The sequence below is a fragment of the Atta cephalotes genome (genome assembly GCF_000143395.1).
Source record: "Atta cephalotes unplaced genomic scaffold scaffold00026, whole genome shotgun sequence".
NCBI classification, from domain to species: Eukaryota; Metazoa; Arthropoda; class Insecta; order Hymenoptera; family Formicidae; genus Atta; species Atta cephalotes.
This window is the reverse complement of record NW_012130090.1, coordinates 2408977-2435072: the sequence shown is the minus strand read 5'-3', so window position 1 is coordinate 2435072 and position 26096 is coordinate 2408977. Positions and strand designations below refer to the sequence as shown.

Here is a 26096-nt window from a genome sequence, read left to right as displayed (position 1 = left end):
TGTATGTATGTATGTATGTATGTATGTACGTATGTATGTATGTATGTATGTATGTATGTATGTATGTATATACATAATGTAATTTGCATGTGAAGTTGAGTAATCGACCTGCTGCGAGATAAGTATTGCGAGATAAGTAGTGATAAAGAAAGAAACGTAGCCGAGAGCCTTAAGGTGCGCGTGTAATATTTGTATGTTTTACGAAGAAAATTCGAGATCATACTGTATCAATTTTTTTTAGTTTCAAGAAACATTTATATGTAAAAACATGAAAAAGAAAGAGATTACGAGCCTAAGGTTCCTTATTTACAATGTTGTAAACACAAATGAATTGTACATTACAAACATTTTATAAAATAATATTTCGTTTTATATTTATTTTTTATTCATTATTATCATGCTTCACATACAAATCTCTGAAACAAGAATCTATGTATCCAAATTCTTTTTATACAATCAAATTTTTTTACACTCAATTCCGCCTTACAAATGATATGGGACATATTCCAATTCGTGTTTCGCAGTTTGTGTCATCTCCTTGTGTACTATAAAAATAAAGTATATTTATTTATTTTTTATGCTTATCATGAATGCTTATAATGAAAATACGTCTTTAATTATTCTGAATATTTGTAGATGGGGTGAAGGAGGATTTAATATGATGTTTTAATATGATGTTTAAATAATTGCAAACATCTAATTAATAATTTAATATTATATTTGCGCTGCAATTATACAGTCCTCCGTATATTATATAATTATTTTAAATACCTGGCATCAATTTAAATCTGATATAAGTCGGTATGTTTATTGCAATGCAATACAATCCCGCTTTACACATACGTTACATCAAATGTTGATGAACATAAAACAGCAATTATCGAAACTGTATACTGAACTATCAAAATACAATCTTACAATAACAGTTTCTTATGCAGTACGAAGTGAATTAAGCAAAAGAACCAATTAACAACGCGGAAAGCTGTCAATAATACAATCTCTTACATGCCTTTTTTATAAATGGATTTTCTTCGAGTATCAATATAACTATTCTTATTAAATTAGTATTTGCTATTATGTCATCTATATTCGTAACAATATTAAAAGAAAGTTCTTCGATCAACGAAAACATTGGATATACATTGCCGAATATCAAACCAGTTGTAATTTATAATTAAATGCTGAATTGTTGGAAATGCATGTCTTAACTTTTAAGAGGTGGCTAGACCATACATCTAAACTCGCATGAAAGAACGATGTTTCAAATATTCAAGAAGAACGTCATTGTTTCATCTCCTATAATCTCCTATAATTCGCTAAGATTTAAGTTCTAATGTATTTTTTGTAATACTGTATTTGAACTGATTTTGCTGATTATATATAATATACATGGATATATAATAAATAATATAATATCTGTCTTTTGTGTATATATTTTTTTCGGCATGCAGCTTCACAATTATTCTCATATATGTAGAATTTTTTTTATGTAGGTTAAATACAAGACTTAGGCACTACTGTGATTGCTGTCGTATGAGTTTCAGCGTAGACTGACTTTTTTCTCATCATTCGCGTTTCTATCTCATTCGCTCAAGCACTTTCGCATATAATCGATCCTACATTCGGCCATCCTGTGTTACATTCATCTTCGAATGTTCAGGCTCACGGCTTGTCCGTTGAGGTTTTTCTCTCCATTCTCCAATTGTAATCACTCTTTTTCCTATCGTCGATACAAAACAAGATTTGTAATCAGCTGATGATGTAGTTTTATTCGACCCGTTATGCTCGCTTATCTTATGGACTTATGTATCGGTTATTGCGCAAGATTTTTATTATCTTATACGGCCCAAAATATTTAACTGAGAGTTTGGAGCCTGGTGTATTTTGCGCTTGATTGCTATCATCTTCTTCTTGATATAGTGTTGTCGATTTGCCGTATATTTGTCATATATTTCGTTGTATCTTCGCGATACTCTCCTTAGCTTGGAGTCGCAGATCGTCACGCTTTTCCTGGAAAGAAGCTGCCCATTCTCGTTCCAACAGCTCGCGAATGATTATGATCTTCACAGAGTCGTGTGTGTTCCAACAAATGGAATGATGTTTGACGAACATCATGTTTCGTTGTACGTGTCTAGATATTTAGTGCCACTCTTCAGGCTTGAGAGCAGCTAGTCAGGAGCGGTATGAGCGTCCGGTTAACTTGCTCGATCTGACCGTTAGCTCTAGGCACTCTAGTGGTCGTCAAAACATGTTGGATTTTTTCTACAGTACTCGGCGAAATCCCCAGACATGAACGCTGTCCCACGATCTAGTTGCGTACAGCTATATGAACTTGCTGAAACCATCAATTGCAGCAAATACATATCAGTAGGATTTTTTCGTATTTGTTAAAGGACCCAAATGATCAATGTGATATGTATACAATGGGATCTCTTTCTTCTTTATAGGACATAGAAAGCTCTCCTGCTTGCCTTGCTGTTAGGCAAACAGATAACTAATATGCAATCTATACAATTACAAATAAGCTTTTCAGTCTTCCCTCGCAGATTTTGTACATGATAATCTCTCTTGACAATTGCCTCGGTCTTGGCAACAGAAAAATGTCCTCGCTCGTGAGCACGCCCAAATACTTGTGAACTCGTAGCCCTAAGAATTACCAGACGAACGTCGACTTCTTTAAACAGCAATCTTCTACTTATGGAATGAGCTTTGTCTTCTTGAGTCAGTCGAATGATTTTCTTCGTCTCTTCGTCGTCGTTCTGAGCCTTCTGAAGTCGAGCAATTAAATCGTCTTCATCCTCTTGAAGTATCAGACTCATCGATAAAGGATTTCTGCTCAATGCTGCTCAATCTACGTGACTCATTCTTACCCAGTCGATGTTCGAAGTGTTCGAGATGATAATTATAATCTTCTAAGATCAGTGCCTACAGCGCTATTCGCAAACATAAATTCTTTTTCGACATAGTGAGTGAATTGCTTGGCAAAGTTACAATTTTAAAAGGCGTGTGCATTAAGTACACCCGAAACTTCTTTAAAACCTTCATTATAGCAAGAATTTTCAGCTCATAATTAATATATTTCTGTTTCACTGGGGTTCGTTTTATCGCTCGCATAATATACAGGATATATCGCATCGTCAACTACGCTGGAGAAGGATCGTGTCATATCTAAGAAATAAGGCGTCCGTGTGGAATTCGATTTCTGTGTACACTCTGTATGATTTTAACACAGGTTACTTATGAGAATTGATTTCAACTCTTCATCAAATTCTTTTCTAAGGCCTCAAACTTAAACTTCGCTTCAGATCTTAATAAATTTGTCAACGGTCGCGTAATAGAGTAATCAGGAATACGAACTTTCGAAATATCCGATGAGAAACTGTTGTTATACTTGACGAAAGTTGGTAGGTATCAGAAAGTTCTTCACAGTTTTACGTTCTGAGGATCGAATCTGTCCGTTTTCTATAATATGAGCCAGATAATTTACTTACGTTTGTAAAACTACATTTCTTCAATTAATGACTAATCCGTGGATATATGATTCATTCATGAATGTCATTATGATGTCATCTGTGTCTCTTGCTAGAAAGAACCCATTGAAGCATTACTGACTCAGCCGTATTTTGCTCTTTTTAGATATAATTCAAATGTGCTCAAATAATACCAAAGATAAGCCAAAAAAAAAAGAAAATGATCTTCTGTTTTGCAGAAAATCATTAAAGAAGTTCTTGATAATGGTCACACTATCAACAATGCATTAGTTCATAATCTCAAGAGCATATCTGACTAAAATTATAAAGACTGCAAAAAACTCAGATAATTCATGTGTTCACTGTCCTAATATAGGCAACCGATATTTACAACAGGAGAAAGAAGACTACCTTAACGTAGCATTAAAAATGTGTCATGGCCTATCATACAAACAAGAAATTTAACATTTTAATATGCTGAAATACTTTCAGTTACTCCAGACAAATGAAAGGCAAATAAAGAAGCGAGTATTTACTGGCTATAAGATTTTATGAAGCGTCACAAAAATCTAATCATTTGCAAATCTGAAGGTACTTTTTTTTCAAAAGCTATGGATTTCAACAAACGTTAATATTTTTTGAGAAATTATCCACTTATGATCAAGTATAAATTTCTATCACATTTGATTTTTAACTTTAATGAGACTTGTGTAGTCACAACTCAAAAGTAATAGCTCAGCATGGAACAGAACAAGTGGAACAGATTACTTCTGCTGAACGAGGGAACTTAGTGATGATACTTTTTATGATCAATATTTCTGGATCCTCATTATCACCTGTTTTTATATTTTCAAGAGTTTGTTACAAGGATATTATGCTAATTAATGGCCCGGCAGGGCTTAGTTAATAGTAGCGGTTAGAAGAATGTTTTATGTCAGCACTTCATTTTGTGAAACATATTAAACATTACACCAAGAAAAACAAATCCTGCGTTGATCCTTATGGATCCTTATGGATCCTTATGGATTGTATATACATCAACCTTTTAATGATAAAATTCGCTAGGAAAAATCACATAATTATTTTAACTTTCCCAACACATTGTAGCCATCGCTTGCAGCCACTTGATGTGACTATGTTCGCGTCATTCAAATCGAGATATAAAATAGCAATGAATGAATGAATGTTATCAAATTCTGATGTTACAATGACTATTTATCATATGGGTTGATTTATTAAAGAAGAATTTTTGACATCTTTCACACCTCAAAATATAACACAAGGATTTACTAAAATCGGTGTATATTCATTAAATTCAAACATATTTTCAGATGAAGATTTTCTTCCTTCATATGTTACTGATCGGTCTTTGCCTATTGAGAGTGATTCTCAACAGCAATCAGAAGAACAATTTAACAATGTAGAATTAACATGTACTCATGTAACTCAAGAACTAATTCGTATAACACAAAAATCCGAATCTTTTATTCAGTTATCGTCACAACTTAGCAATTTACGAAAAGTACAGTCTGCACATTTAAACGTATACGTTCTTTTCCGAAAGAATTAATATTAGTGCAAATTGTGGTTGGGCTCATACTTCATTGGGCAATAAGTTTTTTCATTTTTTTTACGAGTGTTTTTAATTAGAAATATTATTTATATTTTCTATTTTTCAAACATTTATTAATTAAAAAAAAATATTTATTAAAGAATGACATTTTTATTTGACTTGTGTTAAAGCTTTTATAATTTAGTATCTGGCTTTTTCAAAATAGGTAACGGCTCTTTCAAAACCACCTTGTTTTGAAAGAACTGAATTTCTAGAATTTTTATATAAAAATGGTGATTAAATTTCTGTTAATGATTAAATTATTTTTCTTAAGAGATCTTACAAATGTGTATACTTAAGTTCGAAATAATTTTATTTGTTCAATATCAGATTAAATATTTTTTTCCATATTTTGAAAAAACTAGCTCTTTTATGCCCACTCTCCCCTAGAATCCCAGCAAACGAGAATAGATTAAAATGGATTAAAAATTTTTTAATGTGTACTTTAAATCCATGATGGATTGAATGGATTGAAATGGATTGGATCCAAGCTGACACTAGTTTAATATTCGAAAAAAAAAACATTCATCTTTAAGGATTACAAATTTTATTCCTAAGACATTTATAATAATTATATCTGAAATTAATTACTTCAAATTAATTTAAAAAAAATGCATCTTAGTGGGATTCGAATCTGGGACCTCTGAATTACGAATCTACTACGTTTATCCGCTACACCACTTCTTCAATTGGTAAATGTGTTATTCATTCTCTAATTCAATTACAACCAGCTAAACTAGTAACGAAATCATAGATATAATAAAAATATCATTTAACAGATATAAAAACAAATATAATAAAGTATAAATAATTTATATTATTATGAGTCAACATTGGGTAAGTGTTGGATAATTTAATCTTGCTTAGTCGATGTAGCGCGCCGTGATTAGCCTAATTCGATTTAGTTTGTGAGTGTTCACATCGATCATTCATTTTACTTCTAATCAAAGATAAACAAATGAACATAGCTCAATTATTTTTACGTTACAATTTTTTTGAACTTAGTTGGATTAAAATGAAAAATTTCCTTATAATTTTAAATAATTTAAGTAGCATTTATGGCATTTTTAAATAAAAATTTTTTTTATTCAACTAGATTGAAAAACTGCATTTCATATTCAGAATATTGAATTGAGCAGTACACGTTACATAGAAATTGCTGATATTATTTTTGAATTTAACTGAATTAAAAAAACTACTTTCTATTCATAATTCTGAATTGAATAGTATTCACGATGCACAGAAAATGTTAATATCATTTTTGGATTGAAAGGCATAGAGATATGCTCTATGCAATTCGTATAAATAAATAAAAATGCATTCAGGATTGAAAAGGATTTATTTTAATATTCATAAATCCATATTTCTGAACATCTGAATCCATTTTAATCTATTTCAATCCATTTTCGTTTGCTGGGATATTATAAGAGATGTGCAAATGGTATTCGCTTGTGATTGATTGAGCAACCAATCAAAATCGGGAATATCGGGCCTGCAGTTGATCAATTATCAATACAAAGCAGCTATACTAAAGATCCTATGTAAAATTCTAGATGTTAGGTGAAGGTACTACAATACTAATTAAGAAACATTCTTATTTTCCAACATTATAAACAACGTTAAATAAGAGACTACAAAAGTTGCGAAACATCAGTTGAGAAATACATGTTGGATAATAAGAATGTTTTTTAATGTAGTATTATTAATATAGTTCTTATTGTAATATCTTTAACCTCTAGAATCTTACACAAGATCTTTAGTACAGCTGCTTTGTATTGATAATCGATCAGCTGCGAACCCGATATTCCCAATTTTCATTGGTAAAGTCAATCAGCAAGTGAATTCCATTTGCACATTTCTTATAATATAGGACTTTACTCTTCCCTACCTCGGAGGGAAATCCTCAAAGGATTCGGAGATACTGCACTTTTCAATTTTTGCACAATCTCTATATTTGCGAAATTAGCCAATTTACAAGATACCGAAAAGTGACCAACGGCATTTGAAAAAGAATTTGTTTGCACTCGTTTGTATCTCTTTTATTTGTACCTCTTTCGTTTATACTTTAAAAATGGCCGAAATTACCCTCTTGCCGAAATTTTGAAAAACGTTGTATCTCCGAATTCTTTGAGGTACAAACGAGAATAAAGGAGGTACAAACGGGTACAAACAATTCTTTTTTGAATGATATAAATGAAATTAAAGAACCTTAAATTTGGTCATTTTTTGTAAATCACTTATTTTTTAACTGTTTGAAGTATAAAAGAAATAATGATCGGTACAAACAGGTACAAAGTACAAACACGCTACAGTGTATTTATATTTTTAATAAAGTTGGGCACTAGGTTTACATTGGTGTAGAACCGTATGTCAAATGATATTATATTATCTGTATAAATAAACAGATATACAGATTTATTGTATATCTGTATCATTATTATTATGTATAATAATCGATGGAAAAATTTATATTAATGAAAAGGATTACCTATGATAAAAATCGCAGTTTCTGCTGTATTTCTGTTATATTTTGTGACAATTATCACCAACGGAAAACGGAAAATTCGTTACGAAATTACTCATGGTTGAAAAAATTCATGGAATTAATAACGAGAAATAATGATCGAATTCGTTATCTTGGATGTAATTAAATATCAGCTTTCGTATATTGTCTTCATTTTTGCGAGGACCGATATGCATAAATCTATTATATTATATTTTGACTTGTTTTTAGTATATACTAGTCTAATAGATATCTTTAAAGAAATGTCTTAAAAAACATTTTTCAAGAGAGACATTTTGATATCTTTAATATATTTATTACAAATATTTTAAAGATATCTTTCAAGATTTCTTTAAGACGTCTATAGATATCTTTTAGAAATTCTTCAACAAAATTTTTATAGACATCTTTTAGACTTCTAGATATCTTCTAGAAATATCTTGAAAATATCTTTAAAAAGATATCGTTTAGATATTTACAAGATCTCGATATTTTCTAAGCAGTTCTATTAATCGAGATTTTATCAATAATTTTAAAATTTAATTTTTGTATGTTGTACGTTTCTGTATTTTAGGGAGTACCTATTGTTACATTTGCACTTGGTACATGGCAAATTAAGAGATGGAGATGGAAGCTGGATCTAATAGAAAAGCTTAAGCAACGTACTTCAGCAGAACCAATCGATTTGCCATCAGAGTAAGGTTATGATATTAGTAATTTTGAAAGAAAAAATTAATTTATAATATTCTAATTTAGAATATTAGATTGCAAGCATTATTTATTGTTATAAACGTTTGATAAAACCATTTCTTTTTAGCCTAAACGAATTAAAAGATAAAGAATATTATCGTATGAAAGTGAAGGGCAAATTTTTATATGAAAAAGAATTTTTGATAGGACCTAGAAGCCTAATTATTAATGGAGAAGTTGTTAATGAAAAAGATGGTGGAATATTTTCTCGCAAAACAAGTTCGGGATATTATGTGATTACGCCTTTCAAATTGGAGGATCGAGAGTAATTATGCTTTTATTAATTGTTGATTAAAAAAAAATTATGAACAAACTAAAATAACAAACAAACTCAATACTTTTACATTTTTTAATTCAGTATAAAATGAATTTGATATTATTTCTTGAGTTTAGCTTGATTATTATGGTAAATCGTGGATGGATTCCTAGATGTGATCACTCAATATATAAAATGGGAAATAAGATTATAGACCCCGTAGAAATTACTGGTATTATTAGAATAACTGAAAAGCGACCTCCATTTGTGCTCAATAATACACCTGCGAAAGGTGTATGGCATTACAGGTAAAGGCACATAGTTTACTTATTCTATTAGTCATTTCTATAGTAATCAAACTAAAAAAAATATTTAATACTGTGAAAAACGATGTTTTCTATCACATAAAAATTTAAATAAGTATGTTCTAGAGATTTAAATGCAATGGCAAAGATAGCAGAAGCAGAACCTGTATATATAGAATTATTGGCCGAGTATAATATTCCTCAAGGTCCAATCGGAGGCCAAACGAAAGTAACTTTAAGGAATGAACATTTGAGTTATATAATCACTTGGTACTCGTTGTCTGCCTGCACGAGTTACATGTGGTTCCGACAGTTTATACAGAAATTACCTCTTATTTAAATGCGTTTAGGTATTTATATACCTGCTATACATAAAAAAATATAGAAATATAATTATGTGTATATAATAATTATTATATATAGTTATGCAATTGTATATTTGTCATAATAATTTTTAATTATGATTATACATTATACTATATTTCTAATTAGTTTTCCAATTACGTATTTCATTGTTTTCACATTATGAAAAAATCAAAATGTAACTACTTGATTTGTGCGAAATGAACGGACACAAAACTGGAAAAGAAATGTAATTCTTTGAATTCTTTATTTCGTAAACATAATAACTAAATGTTCCATTTCTAGAACAAAAATATTATGTAATTGTTCCCCAGAAAAAAGGCCTCCTTGCTTTTCGTTTTCATAATAATAACAACAATGATGACTATAACAGCAATCGCTACAAGTTTTCACTAACAAAATCTTTAACAATGGTCATGGTATACAACATGGGTGCCCAATTAGTTAGACCGAAGGGCCATATTTCAAATTTTGACTATTGCCCGCGGGTTTTTCCGCTGCGCGCGCTTTACTCACGTCGAATTTTTTTTGAAATACGATTATATATGTTGGAATACGATTGTAAGTGCGAGCCGGACATTGAGCACCCATGATGTACAATATACTTCCACAAAGTCAGCATAAAAATATTTTTATACAAGTATGAAAATATGCAATATATAAATTACATTGATTTATATAATTATACTATCATATAATATAAGAATGACAAATAACACTGACAATAATATAATAATAATATACAAAAACAGATCGAACAGGGAATTAGCAAGACAAGTCAGGGCATAGTAAAGAATGTGAAATAAAATAAATATTTCATTAAGCTCGTTTTTATGTTCATAATTCGTATCTTTTTTATAAATTTTTAAAAATTTATGAGAATTGAAATATTTTGTTTGATTAATTTTTTAATTAAATTAGATTATTTATAATTATTTTCAGATTTAAAATTATTCCATGAAATTTGTGTGCCTTAAAGTACAACAAGATTGTTAATTGATTGTTTCGCTGAGCCTTCATCGATATTTCATAAAAAGTCATTGTCATAAAATTGATGAAGTTTCATTAAGATTAACATTTTTGTTTTGTTGGTGTTCATTATGTCGTTATTATTTTGCGAAGTGGGATATATATTTTACACCTTTCGCAGGTGTCTTATCGAGCGTACATTTTATTGTCGCGATATCGATGTGATGTTCTTAAATTAGTTCAAACACATTGATCGCTTTCTTACCTATAGGATCCGTTCTTGAAGGCATAAAAATATTACATGTTTTTATTTTATTCATACACGAAATGTTTCGGGAGAATAGGTACATGATAAAGAATTCTAATTTTGAAAGCATTCGGAATTAGCTTTTACTAAGAAATGAAGAGATGAGGATTGCTCAACTTCGTAGATATTACATGTCTCTCGGTTGAAACTTTATATTTAATAAATTTAAGAATGATAAAATAAAATTTTTTTATTTAACAATTGATATGATATGCGATTATAATCCTCTAAAAATTTAACTATCGAAGTTAATCTCCGATTTTCGCTTTGACAACATTCGATGCACCTTTCTTCGGAAACATCGTATACACATTTTTCGACTCCGAAATCTACTCTTGCCTTAAACTTAAACGAAATATGAAATAGTAGACTTTCTTAGACGTATTAATTGTGCTAACTTTATATTTGCTAGATATACTATTCATGCGACGTCTTCGCAACGACTTTGAACATTGAAGGCAAGTCGCATATCGATTCTCTCGATCATCGTACCTTTATTGATCCCTCACATATTCCTAAGGATATGTCCTTATATGCTATTATCGCATTGTACTACATTTTATCCATAGTGACTTTCAGTTATATATTTATGGCCGTAAAAATCACAACGACCATTAAGGCCATGGCACACAAAAATTTAAAGCAGTAAGACGTAAGCAGTAAGGAAATCAATATGTTGGATTAATTACTGCTTATGTTATGGCCTTACGAACTCTTCTGTGATTGGTCTATCGTTTATTGTTTAAGTTTTTTTGTGTGCCATGGCCCTAATTTTCAGGCAAATCCTTTGGAGATGCTCACATAGACGATCGTGTTTTATCTAACTAGGAAACGAAGAACGTATATTGAATGAAAAAAATCATTTTTAATCTGAAAATATCGATATTTTCCAATTAAATGAAACGTGCTACACACTTAGCTAATTAGCTCTCTAAAACGTGCGCATTTCGGAAGAATTCATAAAAAAAAAAATTTACTAAATTTTAACAAATGTTTCAATAGTACAAACGAAATATTAATTAAATGTAAATATATATTTATTTGAGGTTTAGGTATAATTTTTTATTTTGAATAAATATTTATTTATTATAAGTAAATATTTCGTTAGTACTATTGAAACAAATATTTATTAAAATTCAGCATTTTTTCCAATGTACTTAATTTGATGAATGTGCTTATTCAGCATCCTTCATACACACTTCAACTATTCAGATTTTGTTGCAGGCTAAATTTCGCGTCTATTTAAATGCGTACAAAATTTCTGTTCCTTGATATATTATATTTATTATATTGAACGCGATTTTACGTGTAATAACTATTGTGAAACTCAGAATCAGATGATAGATTGAATAACTTAATGTTGAAAAAAGCTAAAAACGAATCTGTTTCGAAGTTCGGTGTGATCATTACGCAAATGAAACATATAAATTGAAAATACTGAATACGATTCTTTCATATCAAATAACGAAACTCAGTATCAATTCAGCGATTACTCTTTTAGAGCCGTATTAGTAGTCAAAAGTTAAATCGAAAATATGATTTACGCGAAGATTTATGTTATTTTTTTCGAATTCATCTTGTTTTTGATTTTATAACGAAGATATATTCGGAACCGATATGATTTCCTTAGAAACAAAAATATATTTTTAATATTCGCAGCGCGAGGATGTCAAATATAACATATTGTTAATACACATTTAATATTATAATATTAAATATATATTTTAAATAAAATATATATATTTTTAAACATGTCATTTTGAAAATAAAATAACAATTTGAATGTTGAAAATTACATTTTTAGAGAAGGTTTTTTTTCTCGATTAACTATATCAATCTTGTAATTGCTGTACATTTTTTAATAAAAATAATGTTTAAAGAATATAATTTCAATTAAATCATCGGTGCTTGATGTAAAGAATAATATAAGAGTATAAATTCAGTTATGATAAATGTATTTATTATAAAAATTTTGATTTTTTGTTATTTTACACCATTGCTTTTATATAAAAAAATAAGTACTTGTGAAATGTTTTGAAATATTTAAAACTTTTCATTTCAAGCAATTTTGTTTCCATAATACACTGCACATTTAAACAGATAAATAAGAACGGCTTATATTTTTTCTTCTAAACATTATTTGATTAATGCACAGTACAATGCAATTACAATATATTGCGCTGCAATATATAAAATTATATGTAAAAATATAATACAAACCATAAAATATTTAACATTTATACCCATTTAACCCCAGTCGCGTAAGTAAATTTTTTTTAAAAACTTTTTTAAAACTAAGTTACGTTAAAGTTAATCTTAAAAATTTAATTTAGTTAAGACAAGTTAATCCATAATAAAATTAATTGAATTAGAAATTAAGTTAATAAAAAAAAGTAATTGAAAAGTTAAAAATTGAATTTGATCTGAACGAATAACCAAAAAAAGTAAAAAAGAAAATTTTTACCGTTTTACATAATTTTTTGAATAAAATCGCTGGTTTTTTTGTTAACAACTAATGATTATACAATATAAAAGATCTCAGACAGCACAAAATACTAAAATATATATATAATGAAAATGAAAAAAAATCTTTTTCGTTCTTTTTTTAAGTTGTTTTCCCGACAAAACGGAAAGATGTCTAAAAAGATGGCGAAAAGATATTGTTTTTAGATAGTCTTTTCAGCAAGAAAAGATGTTTTATAGGTATCTTTTTTAAAACTAAGTTATGTTAAAGTTAACCTTAAAAATTTAATTTACTACAAAAAAGATCATCTTTCTATAATTGCATTTTCACAAAGCAAAAAGTCGTTTAAAAGATATCTCTTCGTATTGTCGACAACATGAAAAAGATATCTTTCTATTATTTTGATACTTTTTAGTTTTCATTCATTCATGAGCAGTATGCAGGAGCTCAATTTGCTTCCAAAGGGGATAGTCCGGGAGATAATGACACAAAAATGGTCTCCATTTATTACCATTTGAAATCGTTTTAATTCATCATTTATTAGGTAAACATGAAGAAAACATGTGGCAGATCTCCCGCGGTTTTAAAATTGATGACGTGTGATTGAAATTGTAAAAATAAAAATTTTTTGTTTTTTTCCTAATATGTTACTTGCTAGCATTTATTTTTAGTGATAGTTTACGTCAAAAAAATTGAAAAGTAGATGCTGTACAGTTTCTGTAGATCAAAGAAGCCGCCAAATTAAACTAAAGTAGTAAACTTCTTAGAGAAAAAAAATGATTTGTTACCGGTAAACTAAAATGTCATGATTTTATTGTATGGACTTCATTTTTTGGTCGATAATAAATCATGACATTTTAGTTCAAAATTCAACAGGTTAATACGAGCATAGCATTCCCTTAGACTCACTCAAATGATATGATATGTATTTTGTGGTGAAAATAGATAGATATAACAGCCGGTAACAAATTATTTTTTTTACTAAGAAATTTATCACTTTAGCTTAGTTATGGCTCTTGCCATATAGGACATGGCGAGCATTGCAGGAAATGGGATGTATATCATCAATCATGCAATTTCATTGTGTAAAATTTTGTGTAAAAATTAATTTAGAAATTCGATATTATTAAATGTTATATTTGCCCAAATATAAAAAATATATAAAACTTTAAAAAAAATTTTAAAGAGATGACTAAAAGATGTCCAAAAAAATTAGGTCATGGATAAGATTTATTATATGGATAAGATTATAAGATGACTAGCAATGCGTCGTTTTTTAATCATTTTTTCATCGACTATATTCTTTATAATATATTATATATAACATATTTACTAAAAACTATCTTTATAATAATTTATTGTTATTTGTCATCTTTTAATCATTTTTTAAACGACTTTGCTCTCTGCGGATATAAAATTATTAAATTATATACTCTCATTATCTCCTCGCATTGAGGGTTAAAACTTCAAAAAAAGTCAAATAGAAAGTTAATACTATAATAGTTATCAATAAAGTGATAACTAAATTAAATTAAAAATTAAGAGTCTAAAATGTAACTAAGTTAAATTAAAAATTAATTAACTTTTTAACTTAACTTTTAACCCTTTAACTTTAACTATTCAACCTTATTTATACCGTAAGTTATTTCAAATGATAGCTTGTGAGCATTTTAATCGAGTGACTTATTATAATACACCCAGAGAGCACAAAGTTGTCTAAAAGATGACTAAAAGATAAATTGTTATAAAGATATCTTTTAGTGAAAGAATATAGTTGACGAGAAGATGATTAAAAGATGAACAGATATCGCATTGCTAGTCATCTTATAACTTTATTCATTTGATAACTAAAGGATGACTTCTTTAGATAGTTTTAGCTGTTTACGATTTCTTTCAGTTTTTATTAAACGTTATATTTTAGCACATATAACATTTAATAATATCGAATTCCTAAATTAATTTTTATAAAATGAAATGAATTTGCATGATTGATAATATATAATACATTTCTGAATCCTGCAATGTTTGCAGTCCATGTTTTGTGCCTTATCTTTCATCATAATCTCTTCTAAAGACTCAATTACAAAAAATATTTTATTAGCGTTCATTAGAATACGAGAAAAATTTCTTACAATGCTGCACCTTTCATTCTATCCTGTATAATTTTTAAACGAGAAACTGAACTCGATACGTCCGTCTGGTGGCGATCCTGTGTACTCGCGAATGAAAGATAAAAAGTACCAAAATAACAAAGACGTCTTTTTCGTCTTTTCAACAATATGAAATGATATCTTTTAGTCGACTTTTTGCTTTGTAAAAATGACAGCCATAGAAAAATGACGAAAAATATCTTTTTTAAGTTGTCTTTTCGACAAAACTAAAAGATGTCTTATAGACATCTTTTCGTCTTGCTGAAAAGATAATCTAAAAGCGATGTCTTTTCGTTACCGTTAGACATCTTTCGCTTTGTCGAAAAACAACTTACAAAAGACTTCTTTTCGTAATCTTTAGTATTTTGTACTATCTGGGCATAATATCAGGGTTGATAGATAACGCGCGTTATTTGTAATACTGTTAATTTTCTTATCGTTACTTTGTTATAATAACGATTTGGTAATGGCAAATTATGACTGTAACATCAGGTCATATTGTAAACTCACTTGATCGCAGAGAAGAAAAGTAACTCGTTACTTGTAACAGTTATAAATTACTGTTAGTGTTACAATTATAAGTTACTTTTTTGTTAATTTTACTGGTAACTACATTACTTATTACTTTTTTTTGTAACTGTAATAGTAACGTAGTTACATTTTTTTAACGATAACGTAGATACATTTTTTTGGTAACGGGTTTGGAATTTTATAATTATTTTTATCGTTACTTTGCACATAATTGGATATGGTCACGATTGGACACAAATTACTCATAGCATTTGAGACTAAAAAGCCCCTAGGCATCTGTCCGTTGTAATTGGTGCTTATCCATCTTTTAAAAAAAAGTAACGAAAAGTTAACTTTCTCAAGTAATCATAAAGCTGGATCTATAATAGGTGTTTTAAGTCATAAGGAATTGACCAACTACAATCGAATGCCAGAAGAATAAGTGATTGTAATTCGTCCATTTCTTATGGCTTATGAAGCTTAAAATCTATTGTAGATCCATGGTAACTGTAACGAATTACTTTTAGAAATCAGTAACTACAGTAACAATAATTTGTTACTTTTTCTATTCGATAACGAGTAACTGTAATTTGTTACTTGTACAAAGTAATTTTCCATTACCTAGTCGATTGTTATTTGTAATGTTGGAAGTCATTCGGTATACAAGTAACGAATGACTTTCCAACTCTGGATGTTACCGTTAAAGTAAAAAGATTCGCTATTATCAAATCGTTATTATAACAAAGTAATAATGAGAAAAGTAATGGTGTTACAAATAACGCGCTACTTACCATTTCTGTATGTATATAATGTATATGATTTATAAGCGACTGCACATATAACTCGTATACTGTTTCGCGATACTGTTTAAATTCGCATCTTTATTCGAATTTATTAAAAAACAAGCTTGTCTATAAATTAGAAAATGATAATTAAATTTTTTTTCTAAAAAAGTTGACTTTCTCTTTTATCCTTCGTTTACTGCATTATTCAGCAGTTTCATACGCACAAAAAAACTATTCCTTACAGAAATTTAAAAATGATGTACTTTGAAGATTAAAAACACTGAGCAATAGTGCTCTTACTTAAAATAAATAATTATTATCGTCTAATATTAAAGGAGGATGTTAAAAAGAGGCCAATTTTTATTCACAAAGATGTAAAAGAAATAGTAAAAGAAATAGTGTTATTTGTAGATTTTGACCTCCTGAATATGATAAAATCATTAAAACGTTCGTCGGTATTTGAGAAACACCTTAAAAAATAAGCAAGAATATTGAAATTTGTTTAAATATATCTTGTTATGTTCAATTTTTAAGATATTCTCTGATCCTATCCATCCCGAATTTTTTATTATAATATTGTATTTTCAGGAGATTACAATCTATAAAAAAATTCTATTCTAACTATTCTCTTTTTACTTACACCTTTGTGGGCAAAAATGACCCTTTTTTAACATTCTCCTTTCTATAAGAGATGTATGAGGAATGATGTGTCAAATAACATGTCAAATAATACGTAGCTACAAACTTCTTCTTACTGTTTTCTTACTGTTGTTTTTTAAAATGGCATTATAATTTATAAAAAGACAAGCTTTATAAAAGAATTTAATACGGTAACTTGAACAATAACATATATGCCTTGCCTTATAATTACAAGCTCGATTTACAATTAGAATTATACCCAATATTTATATGAATGACTACAAATTGCATTGACAATTCAAGAATTGATTGCAAATCAATGATTTACTATGTTTTCTCTATTAACAATAATATCCATAATGCAAAGAGAACTGAATCAATTCTCATAACATTATAATCGACAAACATTGATTCTTTTTCGACCTGCTTTATCATTAATGGCGAATGTTGTTTTTGTAGATTTTGCATTTTGAACAACATTTAAGATGTTATTATAATTTTCAAACTTTGTTATTTTTTCGAAAGATGAATTCAACAATAATTACCATTCCAAATAGAAAAACAGGTAGGATTTCTAAGTTTTACAAGTAATTGTACGCTCCAGGATGTATGCAGGTATGTGCGTATCCGGTGTGTCTTCGCCGTGACTTTATTATTCGTTGAGCACACAGGTACGGACCAGAGCGTCGCAGACAGAGTAAGGATCGCAATTGCTGCTAGGCCTTCTGTCTTCCAAGTAACCCTTCTTCTCTTCGGCAACACCACGGGGAATGCGGATGCTGACGTTTCGGTTGGCTACCCCAGCACTGAAGTCATGAATATTACTGGTCTCGCATTTGCCAGTCAGTCTGCGCTCGTTGTCTTTCCCTCCGCGCGGATCATATGCCTGAATATGTCTGAGATGTTGCTTGCTGAGCTTGTCGATCGCTTTTTCGATTTCAGCGATACCATTATCACTGCGCATCGCCTTCGTCGAGAAGTTGGTATGAGCACCGGCGCCGTTCCACGAGCCGTCCACTGGTTTTGGATCTAGGCTAACGATCACACCGTATTCTTCGGCAGTGCGGTGCAGAATGAATCGGGCGATCCACAGATCATCTCCGGCATTGATGCCCGCGCACGGTCCCACCTAGATCCATAATAAAAGACACGATAATAACTCTTTGTAGAGAGATATTTTTTTCTCGCAGAGAACTTTATAAATTAAATTAAAATCTTGAGTTACCTAAAATCTGTAAATGAAATTTTCGCTAAATTACAATTATTAAATTAAATTTGCGATATAATCCCAATTGAATTTCTATTTTTAATTTTATTTATTAGATTTAATATTCAAAATAAAAAAATATCGTTTAATTGCATTAACTTTAAATAAAGATACATTAATTTAAAGTATACTGGAACCTGCGAACATTAGTTAAAGAAATTTCGGAGCAAATACTTATTTTAATTTTTAGTTTTAAGATTAGATTATAATTAAAACTGTCGATGTTTATTATAACGTTATCGGATTAGCATCTAATATATAACAAAATCTCCTCTCTCTCCTTCTTTCTATATAATCTTCTTTATAATTGTTTAAAGAAAAATTGTTTCCGAACGCTGGATGCGCATATTTTCTTTTTTTATTACAACAATTCAATTATTCACCTGAAACTCCCATTGTGAAGGCATCACTTCGGCGTTGGTTCCCGCGAGCTTCACACCAGCGTAGAGGCAGGCTCTGTAATGGGCCTCGACGATTTCGCGTCCGATCACTTTATCGGCGCCGACGCCGCAATAATAAGGACCCTGTGGGCCTGGAAAGCCGTTCTTAGGCCAGCCAAGTGGCCTACCATCGAAGTCTAAGAGAGTATACTCTTGCTCAATACCGAACCAGGGTTCTTGATCCTTAATAGACTCCATCGCTTGGTTTGCGCGATACCGCTTGTTTGATTTCGTTGGCGTCTTATCGCTGTAATAGGTATCACATAACACGAGCTTATTATTACCGCGGCGGAAAGGATCGTTATAAATCGCCACCGGGTAGAGGTATATATCACTGTTGGCACCGTCGGCCTGGTACGTCGAGCTGCCATCGTAAGTCCACGTAGGTAAGTCTGGAAAAGATAATTGAGTTTGATATTTCGTATAGAAATAGCAATGAATTATTAAGCAGGTCGCATTTATTTTTTATTATTTTGGAATTTCTTTCTTAGTAAAATTGCAATTTGAGTTTCTTCAGTTACTATTTTCCGCAATCAATTTAATGATAAATAAATTATTAATCATTCTTAATTTTTTAAAGAAAGTATTATGTAGTACTTTTTCAATTTCTGATATAAATATATCGATCATTAGCTAATCTTTAATCCTGAAAAATAAAGCCTCAGATTACAGAACTTTAAAATGTAGAAATGTTTAAAATGTTCAATGTAATTCTGATAAAATATTAAAATTGATTTTCTCCAAATGTGATGATTAATTAAGAAACGGGATTTTTTTCTATTCATATTTATTGATTTAATCAATTTTCATCAAATTTTTATTCATCTCACTCACTTTTATCAATTCCATACAATTTTCCATGGAAGGAACATCTTTGGATATTGTTAGGATATCTTTTTTTAGAAGAACTGTGTTATATGGGCGGTTATATCCATATATTAATATTTCAATTTATGAGTTGAGATAATCAAAGGCAGTTGATTACGCGGATGAATTATTTTTAATAAATAAATTTTTTCAGGGAGACATATGTCCATAATAGATTTTTTCTTTTCGAGGAGAAACATTTCTTTAATAAAATATCCTTTCCTTTTTAGAAAAAGAATTTCTTTTAAAATTTTAAAACAAATTTTAAAATTGAAAGTCTATGAGTCAAAGCTGGTTATTAATCGCCATTAATTATAAATTTTTTAATTTAACAATTATTTAATAATTCTAGTTAAGATACAATCCAAATAAACGTTTCGATTAATTATTAAGGGGATCCTAAAGCGAATCTCGAACTCCGACCACCAGTCACTAGAGGTCGTGCCGCAAGCCGCGTATACTATTACATTAATATCTCAGATATGCAACCTATGATACATGCAGTCACATTCGTGTCAATTTTTGTATAACAAATTTGTCGCGAGTATCTAAATCTAATTCTAAGAACTCGTTGTTTGTATAAATTACGTGTCTAGGAACTACTATTTCGTACCATATACATGTTGCAAAGCTTTCATATCAAGCAAATATTGTCACGTCAATTTGGTAGCTGAAATGCCATGTTACACTAAGAAATGATAAAAAATATATCAATTTTTAAATTTTTGATCATTCTCGGCATCTACTTAGACACGTATTAAGATGCGTATACTTTAATCCTGGAAAAGGATTTTTGAATCGGTGATTTAATTGATAAAACAGGAGGCTTTAGAATCCCCTTAAGTCATCTTCAATGTTAATATAAGTAAAATAAACTTAATAAAATAAAACTTACAATTATAAAGAAAACAATCTTTTTATAATAAAATTAAAATTAACTCTATTGGTCAATTTTAAAAATTGAATAAAAAAGGAATAATAGCCTGTTTCTCTCTTCAAATATTCTATAGCTATTTTATTAAAAAATTCGTTAAAATTGTAAATATCAATTAATAATAGAATGTTATTGACCATTACTAGATACATGTTTTAACATTATGATATTTTGTGACTTCTCCGGTGAGTTTTATTTTGATTGACGTTTGTATAAATTAGTTTGGATTGTTCTCAATTTTCTCATATTATGCACAGATTTATTGAAATTTTAACATTCTGTCGATCAGCTGATTGGGAACAATTTCTATCTGTCAATGTACAATTCATCGGAAATCATTAACTTAACTTATCTTTACTTGATATTATTGTTGTTTCACTCGTCTACTACAGATTGCGACTGTTATTATAGTAAATCTGAAGATGATTCGATCAAGAAGCATGTATTGTAATTATTGTTTGCTTAAATCATTGAGATATTTCATTGCTCTGAGATATTTTATATGTTACATCAAGATTTTTAGAGGAATGATATCGAGAATCTGTATTATTATAGTTATATGTTTTTATTCAAGTTTTATTGATTTTTTGACTTATATGCACTTTATTTAGATTTATTTTAATTAACAATAAAAATGTTGATGTAATAAATACCAATGTGAATCGATACCGATTCTTTGTGTGTTATCCAATGTATATATTAAAAATGAGATACAGACGTTTTAATTTTAATATTAGTTCTCTTCAATTTAAAAATATATGTTTGATATAAATTCATGATATTATATTAATATAAAAATATATAATCGCTCGATCGTCAAATCAATTAAAACTATTGTCACTATTGAAATCTTCAAATCTCGTCTGTTATATTTTACTAAATATACACACAGTATATGTTCACAAAATTCTATTAAAATAAATAATTCATATAAAAATTAATAAGTCAAAACAAAACTATGTTAGTTAATTGTACTAAAAATTTCGTTGCAATAAGCTTAATTAAAGAGTCTGTTACGTTAAGATGTGAATACAGAGAGAGATATTATTGTAATGTAAAAGTCCACAAAAAGAATAATAAGGAGGAATAGAGAGCATGTCCAATGATTAAAATTAAATATAAACATAAAATATTAAAATAAATACATAAATATTAACAACAACAGATTTAAACAAAGAAACAAGTCAATCTTTAGTGACTAAATAATACAAGGAGCTCAATATATCATTTTGCAGGTTAATCTGTTTTTTGTTTATTAATAAAATATTACCTCAAAGATTAATCTCTTATCTCTTATTTAACTCCTTTCCTCATCCAAAATTCGAACATTGTCTCTATCAAATTCATGATTGTGCTCAATCTTATGTTCTGTGATAACGAATTGCGATGTAGTATTTCTATTATAATATTATGGTTTCGATGTTCCCCTATTCTTGTTTTCATATGATCGTTTTCATATATAATATATAGACACGTTAAATATTTTAACCTTCATTGAGAATGCTTCTTATTTTTCTTGTTTTTCTAAATATTCATATTTTTTAATGTGATTCTAATTTTTCTTATTAATATGATTCTTATTTATGTTATTTTTCTAAATATTATATTTTCTAAGTATTTACATTCTTATTTTTCTTATTTTTCTTATTTTTATAAATATTACATTCATGTTTTACTATTATATCGAGGTCTAGCAGCGCCAAGAATTTTTACATGAAAAATTTTCTATTTGAATTAAATTTTTTCATTTTATACGATTTAATTCTTTAATTTTTTGTGGTAACACTCAAATTGAGCAAGGTAACGCAATTTTGTGATAATATTTTGTATAATGTTTTGAAGGAGAATTAAATAACCACTACTTTAGTTAGAAGAGAAAGTGTCTTTGAAATGAATTGTGATACAATAATTTTATTTAAGAGGAATTTAAACCATTTGAATTAAAATAGGAAGATTCTTTAAAATATACATATATTTAAGTTTCATTATATAAAAATTAAAGATATATATAATAAAGATAATATCATTTGAGTTTCATTTTTTATTTTGATAATAGATTTTAACTTGGCGCTAGTTGTTGATATTAAATCTTTTATATGAATCGTATTCATTTTTTATACAAATGATAAGTATTATTAAGTTTAGCTAAATTTATGATTCTATTAAACAGCAAACGCGATTATATTATATACAGAGGACCTATTGCACCAACTCGATTAAGCCGAATCGGTGATTAACTGTCAACCTTAAGTCGTCAATTCTACTAAACAGTAAACACGATTAGTCAGTTCAACGGCTAATTAAGTAATTGACGTTGGTGAAACTGGCTCTCCAAATGATTCTTTACAAAAAGCATTCTTAGCGTTTTTTTATTTTTTTTAAAAAGATAAGTTTGTATAAAGTTACTATTACTTTCTTTTTGAAAATCATATACAAAGTAGGTTTTTTTTAATACGTATCATTTAGGTTTAATTATGTAAAATTAATAAAAACACTTTCATTTTTTTTTATTTTTTCTTTAAGAGGTTGGAATAAGAAATTAATAGAATTTAATTTGGCGAGTTATTGATATCAAATTTTTTCTATAAATGATACATATCATTAGATTTAGTAAATTTTATGATATAATAATATTTAAGTAATAATTTTTGAATGAAAATAATTCTACTAAACAACAAACGCGATTAATCAATTTCACGACCGATAAGTAATTGGTTCATTACTATATTAAAATTGTTATTCTCTTTCATTATTTATTTTTTTAACTGCTATTATAATTTTTTAATTGCTTTTATAATTTTTATTATTTGATCTAACAAGTGTTGTGCTCGTCAAGTGTTTACTTTTTTAACTTTTTGTGATAATACTTGAATGGATAAGGTAACATAATTACGGATTGTATTCTTACTTAATTTGGTATGAAATTTAACTTAGCACCAGTTTTTGATGTCAAATCTTAGAAATGATAAAATTTAATTTGATTAATTAAGGGTGTAGCATATTGATTTTAATTTTTCATTTGATACATTAATTTTTTTTGAAGAATAATAAATTTTGATAGGGAATTACAGTTATCATTATTTGGACTGGAATAAGAAGACTTTCAATAAGAAGATCTTTGAAGAAAAATTAAAACTATTATCAATTGGGTTAGATACTTAGATTTTATTCGGGAAGCATGTATGCTTAACGCTTTTTTTTACCCTTTTTAAAAAGATAAGTTTATACTGATTTTATGCATTTTGTAATAATGAACGTCTTTATAAACAATTTACCTTATAATTGATTTCAAGAAAGACTTTCATGTGTTTGTATGAAATTTGGAGAAGACCAAAGTTGACCCTATTGACTCTTTTTCTTTGTAAAATAATTTTTATATAATAAGTTTTAAAGGAGAATTAAAGATATAATTACCTGAGTCGGTAAAAACGTCAAGACGATGGTCATCTGTATTTTCCGTTACTTAACTCTAATTATCATTTGTATAAAAGATTTGATATCATTAATTGGCGCCAAGTTAAATTCTATCAAATTAAAAAGTAAAACCCAAGTGATACTGTCTTTATCAAGTTGTTTCGATTTTTGTTCATATAAAATTTTTTAATTTTACAAAATTAATGAGTGGGGGTAGGAAAGTTAAAAAATTTGATATTAAAAAAAATTTGATATTAAAAAAAATGAATATAAATGAATACCATTATAAAGAGCACAAAATACTATAAAATATCCTTTTGAATATTTTTTATATATCGTATACTTTCGAAGATATTTGATAAAAATGATAAAACCTATATTTTTCGAGAGAATGTTTCACCCTCTAAATCTTAAGATACTGGTAAAAAATATATCTAATATTTTTTTATACTTTACAATATATCTAAAGCCTCAAATTAAAATCGGTGAAGGACGATTCCTTATTAGAAATTTTGTTAATATCCTAATTAAACTTTGTTAATATCGATATATAATATCATTTCCATTCGCTTTCCTCTTGTTAAATATTATAAATAAATAGAAGTTAAGAACGAATAAATCGTTTATCATTTCCCAGCTTTGTTCTCGAAAGGTTTTCGACTCTTTCTCAATATTCGCAATTGAGATATTAAATTCTTAAGCGTTGAATATCTGTCATGGATATCTTAGCGCGGGGAATGCCTAGCAAGCGTCTCGCACCACGCACATCGTTTACTAAACGTCATAAACTCGAATGTGCAGGCATCCGATCATATAATTATTAGAAATATCAACCGATATCGGCTCATATTGGCATTTATTACATCAACATTTTTGTTGTTAATTTATTTGCAGAACCTTATATTTCTATTTTTATAAATATCAAGGTATTAAATATTCAAAATGTGCTAGATTTAATTATTGAGAGTACGAATTAGTTCGGTCCGTTTCCCTAAAGATGGCTCCAGCTATTGTGAATGGTTCATAGTGACAGCTGATTTTGGCAGTTTCAAAGAGATTAAACATCTGCTAATAATATTCAGTTTATAACGCTTTGAGTTTCATGTAAAAACCTTGATTTTTACTGAGTTTGAAATGTCGAATTTTGTGTTAATCAAGCAGCGGGAGGTTTTGATTTTCTGCTTTAATTGGAAGAAAAGTGCTGAAGCCCATCGAATGCTTGTCGAAGTTTATGATGACACTGCTCCAACTGATAAATCATGTAGGGAATGGTTTCGAGGTTTCAAGGATGGAGATTTCAGCGTTAAAGACAAGCCTCGCTCTGGACAGCCCAAAAAATTCGAAGACAAAGAATTAGAAGCATTACTCGAAGAAGATCAGAGTCGCAAACGCAAGAGAAGTTTGCAGAATCATTGGGAGTAACTCAACAAGTCGTTTCTGTACGATTGAGAGCCATGGGAATGATTCAAAAACAAGGAAATTGAGTGCCTTAAGTGAACTGAGTAAATTGAGTGAACTGAAACCGAGAGACGTTGAAAGGTGATTTTTCACTTGCGAACAACTGATTCAAAGACAACAAAGAAAAGGTTTTTTGCATCGGATTGTGACTGGAGATGAGAAGTGAATATTCTACGACAACTCTAAGAAGAAAAAATACTACGCTAAGCCCGGTCAATCATTGCCATCGACCTCAACATCAATACCACGGCCGAACATTCATGGTTCGAAGATGCTCTGTATCTGGTGAGACCAAAAGAGTCTTATTTACTATGAGCTGCTGAACTTGGCGATTCCATTACGGGCGATCGGTATCGGCTACAATTGATTCGTTTGAGCCGTGCATTATGAGAAAAACGGCCGGAATACGAGTAAAGATATGATAAAGTTCTTCATGACAACGCTCGGCCTCATGTCGCTAAAGTCGTAAAAAAATATTTGGAAACGCTCACATGGGATGTTTTACCGCACCCGCTGTATTCTCCGAACATTGCTCCTTCTGATTACTGGTTGTTCTGAAGGATGCAGCAAGTCACTGGTTCACTTCTTTCGCAGAAATCGAAAATTGGCTCCAAAATTGGATCGCCTCCAAAG

General features: G+C 29.1%; 2 protein-coding genes across 2 annotated transcripts in view; one reads left to right on the top strand and one right to left on the bottom strand.

The window, feature by feature from the left end:
• LOC105620453 (surfeit locus protein 1) overlaps positions 1-9475 on the top strand; it is a 51426-nt gene extending 41951 nt beyond the window's left edge. Inside the window, exons 2-5 of the mRNA XM_012201942.1 lie at positions 8160-8281; positions 8403-8600; positions 8729-8899; positions 9023-9475. Of these exons, the coding sequence (XP_012057332.1) occupies positions 8160-8281; positions 8403-8600; positions 8729-8899; positions 9023-9236 (705 nt within the window). The 3' untranslated portion in view covers positions 9237-9475. The remainder of the gene's footprint in view (positions 1-8159; positions 8282-8402; positions 8601-8728; positions 8900-9022) is intronic.
• Positions 9476-17735: 8260 nt separating this feature from the next.
• The window catches only part of LOC105620451 (glutamine synthetase-like), a 65461-nt gene continuing 57100 nt past the window's right edge, over positions 17736-26096 (bottom strand). The window contains exons 3-4 of the mRNA XM_012201941.1: positions 18734-19182; positions 17736-18212 (exon numbers count right to left, since the gene is read on the bottom strand). Coding sequence (XP_012057331.1) covers positions 17736-18212; positions 18734-19182 — 926 coding nt within the window. The remainder of the gene's footprint in view (positions 18213-18733; positions 19183-26096) is intronic.